Source organism: Vigna angularis, chromosome 7 (genome assembly GCF_016808095.1).
Source record: "Vigna angularis cultivar LongXiaoDou No.4 chromosome 7, ASM1680809v1, whole genome shotgun sequence".
In the NCBI taxonomy this organism is placed as follows: domain Eukaryota; kingdom Viridiplantae; phylum Streptophyta; class Magnoliopsida; order Fabales; family Fabaceae; genus Vigna; species Vigna angularis.
Window position 1 is genome coordinate 27,005,371 of NC_068976.1, and position 10,474 is coordinate 27,015,844.

Here is a 10,474-nt window from a genome sequence, read left to right on the forward strand (position 1 = left end):
ACTCAAAGAATGCTCTACAGATTACTTGAACCGCAAGAAAAAACCTAGAGGAACCTATAAAACACAAAATTGCAAACTAACAGAGTTCTTAAAACTCTAGATGAACCAAGAACGTGTAGGTGAGACATGATTACACATCCAACACTACAAGATTCTTCTAAAATAGATTTAGGAACGGAAGGATAAAAAGGAATCAAAACTTACTTGCTTTATTCTTGAAATTGATCAGTTAGATTTGTAGATCTTGATGCCGTGATCGATTTGACACCTCTTGATCGTCAAAGAGATGACTCAGGAGTTAGAACTCTTAGAGAGAGGGTAGAGAACTCTAGAAAAGTGTTGTCTAAAGAGATGATACGTTTTAAAATAATGAAATTCGTTTATAACAAAACTATTTATTTTAAAATTATTTAATATTAAAATAACTGAGTCTCACTATTTTTAGACTATCACAACTTTTAAAATATCATTTTCTAAGGTTTTAGAAAAAAAGTCTCATACTAATATAAGTAAAAGTTGTAATTTTGTAGACATTACAATTTTTTTTATGGTAGTTTAAAGAATCAATATAAAATATATTTTTTTAATAATATAACGAGTCTATATTGTATATTCTCTAACGAAATGTATATATAGGTTAATTAAATTAATAATGCAATAACTAATTATTATATTTCGTAATATTTAAAATAAAAGAATTTTTTTAATTGATGTATAATTTTATCTCAAGACGATAGACAAATCTTTAACTATTTAAATCATATAACAAGAAGAAAATTACCGGTATTAAACAATGTTAGCAATATAAATGAGTAATAATTTTTAAAATTTATTTATTATAATATTGATATATTTTGTTATTGTTATGATAAAATTTTAAAATTTATTTCTGCTAGTATTTATAATAAAAAAGGGAACCTTTAACACATATGTTTCTACTAGTATTTATAAAGAAACTTGTGCAAAATATCTTTAATACATCTCTAGTTAAGAGATATACGAAAGCTAACAAGAACTAACACATAAAAAAATTCCCTATGGTTACCATCATAGAACACGATGAAAAGTTTTAATACATTCATTGTTGAACGTGGACATGCTCTTTTTTATATGTGTGGAAATGGACCAACTTGGTTAGCTGGATGGTTCGAATTCCACTTTAAGGTATAAGTAAATAAAACTTTTATAGTTAATAAATGGTTTTAAGAAATTAATAAAGTAAAAAAGTAAAGACAGAGAGAGATGAATAAAGAAATAGTACAAAGATTAAAAAAAAGTTATAGTTGTTCATAAAAGTGAAGAATTACTATGTTTCAATGTGGATAGTCCTTGTATGCCATTTTTAAAAACCTTTATTTTATTTATTTATTTATTGTTAAGCTTGTTTAAAAGTTTTTATTACTTGCTAGTACAGTCTTGCACAGGGTTAAGCATAAATTTCACATGAATGTAGTGAAATACTTTAAAAGCCCTACATTTATATATATTTAATGAAGTTTTGTTATACTTAAAAAGAAACACATATTTCAAATTTTATAGCCTCATTCATCATTAGAGTACACCAATCAATCACTGTATTCATTATTCAACTTACCCACCTTCAACAAAGTTAACTCACCATTCATCATTTTGAAGTTCTCAAAATTATAATGCTCGTTGCTCGTAACTCTTCTTCAATTCATAATCCAAAGCATGGATATCTATATTAATATAATATTTTAAAACTTAAATTGTAAAGTAAAAAATTGATTTACATTACTTTATTATAATCTTTACTAGCTTGAATATCAAAGCTAAATGACACCTTAAAAATTAATGTCATTAGGTTATTTTTTATTAACAATTTACCAAAATGTAACAACATCATAATTTATACTACCATTGTTTTATATTGGTTTAAAACATTTTTACTTTTTAAAAAGTATAACTCAGTAAATTGATCCCATTTATGATGTGGAATCTTTGTACTATAAATGTTGATCACTCATTTTAATGGTTAGATGATAATGATGAAAAACATTTAATCTACGTTAAAGAGGGTAAAGCTTGGTTATTTTGTTAAAAGCAAAACATGTTCTCATACATGTAAATCATTTAAAGTTGAATCCTTCAATAAATACTTTATAACCATGTAAAATTTTACTTGGACGGTAAGACTATATATATTCCAATTATATTATGAATTAGATTTTTTAAAATCTATTTTAAATCAAATTTATATACAATAAAATAGATTAGATTTATAATTGAAATTCATTGATTAGAACAATTAAGTTTGATCATATTGATATATTGTTATATTAGATATGGGTTGATCCGACTTGGCTTGACCTAGATTTAGGTTGTCTTGTGTTGATAAGGGTCTGGTTCATTAGACATTACCTATGTTTGGATGGTCTGACTAGAATCAACATGAGTCTAAACTTACTTGCCTTGATTTAGACCCATGCCAACTAAACTCTACTTGTGTCTAGGTCGACTTTAATCGATCTGGACACAGGTCAACTTGTCTCGGTTTGAATATGTGCAGACTCGTCTTGATTTTGGGCTTAAGATAACTTGGGTGGACTAGTCATGACTTTTGGCTAAGACTAATTTTTCTCGACCTTTGGCCCATGTTGATAACTCAACCTTTAATTTGGGATGAGTTGCTCAACCTTTGACTACAGCCAACTAGGCTCAACCTCTAACTAGGGTCCACTCGGTTAAGCCTTCAATCGAGACCGATTTAGGTCAACGTTCATCCTAGGTGAACTCTACTTAAACTAAATCTTGGGATAACTCGACTCAACCTTGATCCTAGGCTGACTCAGCTCATTCTTTAGCTTAGACTAACTCATCTTGATTCTTGAGTCTGTATCGAGTCATCTCTTGACCTTCATATCGAGCTAACTTGTCTTGGTTCTTTGGCCCGGGCTAACTCAACTTGACTTTGGCCTTAGCTGACATTCCTCGATCTTTGGTCAACCTTTGATCGTGATCGACTTAACCATGGACAAATCAACTTGGTTGAACAAATCAACTTAACTTTTGACCTAGGCCGACTTAACTTTTGGCCTAGGCCGACTTGGTTGAACCTTCGGTCTAGGTCGACTCTTCTCAAGTCTTCGACTTAAGCTAACTCATCTTAGCCTTCATATCAGGTCAACTCATATTGATTCTTCAGCTTGTGTTGACTCATCTTGACCTTCGCCACATAAACCTGAGCCAAATTAACTTGATCATTCAGTTTGGATCAATTCAGCTCGACTTTTGACTCAATTCAATTTATCTCAATTTTTGGCTCGTATCGACTTAGCTTGACCCTTGACCTTAGTTAACTCAACTTGATTCTTTGGCCTAAGCCAACTCAATTCGATTCTTCGTTCTAGTCGGCTTAGCTCGATCTTAAGCTCTGAGATGATTCTACTCCACCCTTTAGGTCCACGTCAACTCGCCTTGTGTTAAGAAGCGAACCTTAAATCTTACTTAACTTCACAAAATTGACTTGTAATGTGAAGTTTGTACCACTTATTGTAAATTGGTTTTATCTTTAATCGATATGAGACTTCCAACACCCCCTTCATGCGAAAACATATACATTTTGAGCATGAGACTAGACATTAATATATGCTTCGATAACGGCCCGATAGTGGGTGGAACAATAGACTCAACAAATAACAATGTGAAACTTCCAACACCTTGACCTTTGGTTCATGTAGGCTCAGCTCGACTTTTGATTTATACTAACTTACCTCGACCTTTGACCTAGGCAGATACATCTTGACCTTTTGCCCATACCAACCCATCTCAACCCATCTCAACCTTTGATCTAGGCCGACTTGACTTGACCCATCGGCCTAGGCCAATTCAATTCAATTCTTCGGCTCAGGCCAATTCAATTCAATTCTTCAGCTCGGGTCGAGTCAATTCAATTCTTCAACTCAAGTCGAGTCAATTCAATTCTTCAACTCGGGTTGACTTGGCTTAACCCTTCGATCTGGGTCCAATCAGCTCGACCTTCAGTCCGAGCATACTCGATTCTATCTAGGTTGATTTGGCTCAACATTTTTATAGGTCGACTTGGGTTAATCTTTAATCTGAGCCGACTTTACTCGATCTTGGACCTAGACCGACTCGATTCAACTTGGTGTCGTAACTCAACTTAACGCATCTTGGTTTTGAATCTTTAAAATCCAAAAACTAATTCAATATAAATCCAATTAAATGAATTGAGCTTAAAGTCCAAAAAAAAATATATTTAGATTTAAGCAGAATCAATTTAAATAGGCTTATTAAATTATCTTTTATCCGACCTTGATTATAGCTAGTTATAACGGGTGTAAAATACAATATATTTTTTTTGTCTTGGTTTGTTAGATATAGTAAAAACTATGTATATGATTAATCTATCTTATGTTAAATATACGTAAGGTACTCTATTTATAATAGAAAAAATATAAACTAAGTCCAAAATACAAATAAGGAATAATAACAAACTAACTAAAGATAAAAGATAAAGATAAAATATAGATAATATATTTAACCCTTCCCGTGCATATAAATCGTATGTACCAAACTTATTACTAATATAATCAATAAACGCTTAGTGAAAATATATGCTTTTGCATTCTGGAGTGATACCAAATTGTTAACAAAAACCATCTTTGTCACTGAAGAAAAACATATATGGATGAATCAAACGCACCGATGACAGAAGAAAGGTTAGAAGAGACGGCAACAGAAGAAGACAGGGATGAATGGAGAGAAAATCCTAAAAATCCAAGATTCTTTAATCAAGGCACCTCAAAGAAGAAAAAGAGCGACATCAATGCTCTTATCTGCTTGAGAAAAGATCGAACGTGCGACCACGCACGAAAAACCTGAAAGGGGAAAAAGAGCAATCTCGACACTCTCAATCACTGCTTGGGAGGAGACGGGACGCGTCAACATGCACAACAAAAAAGGGAGCATATTCACAACTTTGAAAGGCGTTGAGAGCGTGTAGGTGCTCCAATGAAGGCGTCGTTGATGACACGGTGGTTGCCTAACCAAGATGATCAAAACCGTGTGGTTGACAGTCGAAATTGAAACTCTGGTAGTGGTTGTAAATAACGTTGCTGACAACACTACCTACCACCAAAAATGACTCTAACAACAACGATTGTAGTGAGTAAATATTACAATTTTTTTCAAAGAACTTTAGACTTTAAAAGTTGAATATAGTAAAAATTATATATAAACATGAGATATTCTATTTATAACAGAAAAAATATGAAATAAATTCAAAATATAAATAAGGTAATAATAAACAAACTAAAAATAAAAAATAAAATAAAAATAATATATCTAATTGTTTTTATTGGGTGATAAACATATTAGCTTGTAAATTTATTGGAATTTCAGTATGCATGTATACATCATTAAAGATTTCTTCTTCAATTTTCTTTTCTGAAGTTTGATACTGAAAATTTATGAGAATAAGTAGAAAACATCATAATGATAGTTTAATTATTTATTAGTGATTGAAATGTAAGCAATGACTCAATTGTAGACGTGCCGGCTGCTTCTTCCACAATATTACCTTTTCCATGATTAAATTAATATCAATTTCACATCTCGTAGCATTAGTGATAATTAAGGTTGTTTATTAAAAAAATAATTTTTCATTGATAAGAAGAAAACCCTTTATTGTTTTGTATATATATATATATATATATATATATGTATGTATGTATGTTTCCTGAAGATGAACATTTGATGATATTATAGGAAGTGTCTCTCATGGTAACCAATTATGATGTGTGACATCAAACACAGTCGTTGATTGTTAGGTGATAATGACTGGAGAGCTAAAAATAAGGTATAGACATGGATTCCAATCAAACATAGAAGCGAATTTCAGGATCGTGTTTTCTCAAATAATGCATACATCAACGCTTGGCAAGTACTTGAATAACACACTTTCATAACACACTATCATAACCCCTTCAAAGATTCTCCCATATACTTTTCGTTCAGTCAGTGTTGGAAAAGACAAAATGTCTGAGATTTTTTTTTTGGACTACTTAATTTATTTCTGCTCATCTTTCTCATTGGAAACTAATCTCACTCTCCATTGGTTTTACTTTCTCTGGAGTTATCAATTATAGTTCGTACGTTGATAAACCAACTAGTCGACCACTTTATGTCTTCTTTTTATTGAATTTGTTTGAATTCATTACCAAATTTAATCATTGATTCTCTTATATAATTTACGAGTCATCTTTTAGCATGACCTACGATCGGAGTTTCTGAAAGAGTAGAAATTGAAAACGCAGTTTGATTTGCATGTCATGCATATGAACTTGGAGGATTTTCAGGATTGACTTGGGAGAAAGTAATTGAAAATTAAAAATGGTCTGTTCACTTACGTTGCAAGCAGTAAAAAATTGAAGTTGAACAGTGAATAGTCACAAAGAGTGGAACTTGTTATACTGCGACAGAAAGTGTTTTTGTCATTACATTGTAACATATCTGGTACAAAGAAAGATAGCAATCACAAGTAGTTCTAGTCTAAGCAAAAAGGACTGACATTGACATATGTAACACATCATGAATGGCAGTACTTCTCTTTATCAATCCTTGGTCCTAATAATGGTAATGGAACCTCTTCCCCTAGTATGAATCCTAGTGAGGGACGTAACTGTTTTTCCAGACAAACCAAAACTTCCTTTGACTAATTTGCATGGAAGAGTCACAGAATCTGCCACAGGATGAGGAATTGGCTTTGATGTTGATGGGGTCGTCAGAATTTGGAAATTGATATCTTTCAGTGTTGTTTCCCCTCCAATTCCTCCACACTTCACTAACTTAAACGGGTAAGCAATTTTCTTCCGTTGACCTGCTAACACCAACAGAAAATGAACAAAATGGTCACTGTAAGTGAACCACTTGAACTTTTACAAGAGAAAAAAGCATGTGATCAATGAAACTAGAGCTTCATTTGACTCACCAGATGCATAACTATTTTGAACAGGATCTTGTTTGATGGCAGCTTCATGTGCGTCACCTAGTGTTGTTGATGACAGGCTCGTACTGATGCTCCTTTTTTTATTTGTAAAGCCACAATCTACAAAGGTGATGAGAAAATGATCGGTTATGCATTAACATATTGCAAAAACAACAGTGTCAACTTGTCAAAGTGCCGTAGTTATGTTCCATTTCGATTACTATGACGTGCTACGGATTCCAGACTCCACCAAACTTCATACACTTTGCCACAGAATTTGCATCAAACAGTTGAGGAAAAGCAAAAGAACAAACTGATGAGCCTGAACATAGGAAAAAAAAAGATACCAAAGCGTACGTACCATGAAGAGGTGGAACTGCTGTGGAAAATATTGGAAATTGTTCTACCTGATCATCCAAAAAACGAAATTTCAGTGATAAGAATTTGATAATTACAACTTTTGCTATGAATAAACACAGCTAACCAAATTAATATAACCTTTTGATGGCAGGATGGTAAATTTTGGTCCTTGCACCGAATACTCTTGCCTGCAATGGCATCTTGAAGGTACCCAGAAGATGTATCAGATTGAAACCAAGGCTCTGGTGTAGACAAAACCATAGTAACATAGAAAACAAATAGTGCTAATAGTGTCAGACGTTAGCATCTCAAGAACAAAGTGAAGCATAAATAGGAATATTCAAAAGGAAAATAGTATTTAGCATATGTACCAAGTGTTTGATCTGCATCAGTGGCTCCAATCTCCAATTCCATGGAGCTGGAGCAGTCAGAAAACCAGTTGTTGAGGTGTGAGTGTGACATAGCGGGAACCCTTCTCTTTCTGCAACTCAATTGAATTGTGTTTTAAAATTCATTTATATATATATATATATATATATATATATATATATATATATATATATATATATATATAATTTTAAAATAGAATTTGAAAGAGGATAAGATTAAAGTATGGTTGACAAAAGCTGAAAAGGATGATAAACATAATTAAATTAAAAAATGAGTTTGTTATTTTTTAAAGAAAGGGCAGTTTAGTGAAGATGATAATCCATTGTTACTTAAGCTAAGAATATCTCATCACTTTGTCGTATCTTATTGACCATTAAAATTTCATCTTGTCCTATCTTATTCACCAATTAAGACTTAATCCTATCTTATGAACCAACTAGGACTTGTGTTAAAAACTAACAGTTTTCATCTTATTAGTTTTCGCATCAAAATCTCACCATGCAAGTTTTCATCACATTTCCATTCTCCGACAACAATCCATAATATTAGTAATCTTTGCACATTATTGTATTTTATATCATAATTTTGGTTATAATTGTTTTTTTTTAACTTTTTTATCTGAACATACAAGTTCCTGTGGAAGAAAAAGAAATACTGGTAATTTTTTTAAAATTTTATTTGACCATTTCAAATACTAATGGAAAGTAATTTATACAATGTTTCAATTTGATTTTATTTCATGATTTTTAATGCTTATTGGGTTTTTTTTTCATATTTGAACAAAAAAGGAGAGACTCATAAGCAATTCATAACACCTTACTCTTACAAATGTGTTTTAGGTTCATATAGATTATTATCTCTTTAGCGGTAACAACCTACCCATCATGTATATAGTAAATACATAGACAAATAAACAATACTTTTACATATGTTTCACATTCCAATACCATGCAAAAAGTTTGGTTTCGATTTTATTAAATTTTATTTGTTTATTTTTCAGAAATTTAAAATTATTAGCTTTAATTCTGATAAATTGGGTAAATCTTAGTTTTAACTTATGTTAAAAGTATATTTATTTTTATCCTATTAAACTTTGGAATCATTGTTTTTTATACCTTTTTTTTTAAATAGACAAAAGTAACACTTATTTTAGTAATTTAAATATTTTTTAGAAGTTTTACTCGTTTAGATTATATATCACTTTCATGTGATATTATAAATAGTAAAGCATTTTCAACTTTAGAGAAATAAAAAATATTTTTTCATAATAATTAAAATCAAAACTCATTTTACATATACAAATGTATGTACACTTAAATAATATTAATACCATTGAATTTTCAACCATCCATTTTTTCTTCACAAGAAATCATGTGCTCCTATGAAAATTAACACACACACACACACACACATATATATATATATATATATATATATATATGATCTAATTAAAAGACTAATTTACATGACTTTTTTGTGTGTCTATATTTAGTTTTTAAAAATTTCTTTTAAATATTTTTTTTTCAAATTAAAATAATTATTTTATCAATTTTATCTTTTAAGTCATATCTTTTTAAATTTAATCATTTTTATTTAAACTTAACTATTTTATAATTAAAAAATTACCTATTAAATAAATAAAAATTATTTATAATAAAATTATAAAAACCATTTATATTTAGTTTCATAATTATAAGAATAATAATAATATATATTTTTTATTATAATAAAAAAAAAGTAAACATAGGTACACATAGATAGAGCGTATATATTTTCACTAATAATATATAAATTTAAGTTTAATTAAATTTAAGTAATTTAATTAATCTTTATTAAATTTTATTACTTTATTAAGTATTCAAAATTCTTATATCTTGAATTGAATATATATCATTTGATTTTTTTCATTAAGTTATTTTATTTACTTCTCTTTATGTGTTATAAAAATATAAGATCATGTGATTAGTATAAAAACATATTATAATTAATATAAAATAATAAATAATTTTTATTAAAAAAAGTTAAAAAATCGTCAGTATCATAAAGACTATTTATTCAACATAATTTTTTGTTAAAACAATAAAAAGAAGTAAATTGTCATTTTATATCAATTATAATATATTTTATATTAATCATAAAATCTTACATTTTTACATTTTCTTTTTTAACATATAATGTAACACAAATTGATAAATAATCACACAATATATTAGTCAAGATAATGAAAATATAAATGTAAAAGCTCAATTAAAAAATATAAAATTTTCAATTACTCAAAAAAATTTAACTAAAAGATGTAAATTCAGAACAAATTTGAAATTTAATTAACTTTAATATTTAAATGGTAAGTTGTTAAGAGATATTGGAGGTGCTTTATTTCTAATAACAAACATTTCAACTTTATTTTAGAATCTCAAGTTTCTCCTCCTTTCTTATTTATGCATGTTTCTTTTTTAGCTAAAAAGGAGTAGTGATATTAACAACAATCATTTTCTAAAGTTGCTTTCTAGTAATGTCTTTTTAATAAACTATTTAATAAATGAAAGAAAGTAATTAGAAGCTAATGAGAGATAGGACATATGGCACTACCATGGAATAACTTGCGTGTTTTGCTGTAGAATACTCTGTGGGAAAACAACATTCTTGTTTTCTTCTATATATGTCACCTTTATGCCATATTCCACACCATCTTTCTCTGTAACAAAGCTTATCTTTAAGGAACAAAGCACACTCCATCTTATTCTAGGGCTTTCA

General features: G+C 29.5%; 1 protein-coding gene across 1 annotated transcript; it reads right to left on the bottom strand.

Annotated features, from left to right (window-relative positions):
• Positions 1-6,446: 6,446 nt before the first annotated feature.
• LOC108338205 (uncharacterized) lies at positions 6,447-7,814 on the bottom strand. Its single transcript, XM_017574953.2, has 5 exons — positions 7,702-7,814; positions 7,469-7,572; positions 7,332-7,377; positions 6,974-7,090; positions 6,447-6,862 (listed from the first exon to the last, which is right to left on the bottom strand). The coding sequence occupies exons 1-5, from the start codon at positions 7,790-7,792 to the stop codon at positions 6,597-6,599; spliced, it is 624 nt and encodes a 207-aa protein (XP_017430442.1). The 5' UTR covers positions 7,793-7,814; the 3' UTR covers positions 6,447-6,596.
• Between the last annotated feature and the right edge of the window lie 2,660 nt (positions 7,815-10,474).

Excerpts from the sequence above, each read along its gene's own strand:
- LOC108338205 (XM_017574953.2), bottom strand. The coding sequence starts at position 7,792 with ATGTCACACTCACACCTCAACAACTGGTTTTCTGACTGCTCCAGCTCC. Across the intron at positions 7,378-7,468 it reads TACCATCCTGCCATCAAAAG|GTAGAACAATTTCCAATATT; the intron begins GTTATATTAATT and ends TTGGATGATCAG. Across the intron at positions 6,863-6,973 it reads TCAAAATAGTTATGCATCTG|GTCAACGGAAGAAAATTGCT; the intron begins GTGAGTCAAATG and ends TGGTGTTAGCAG.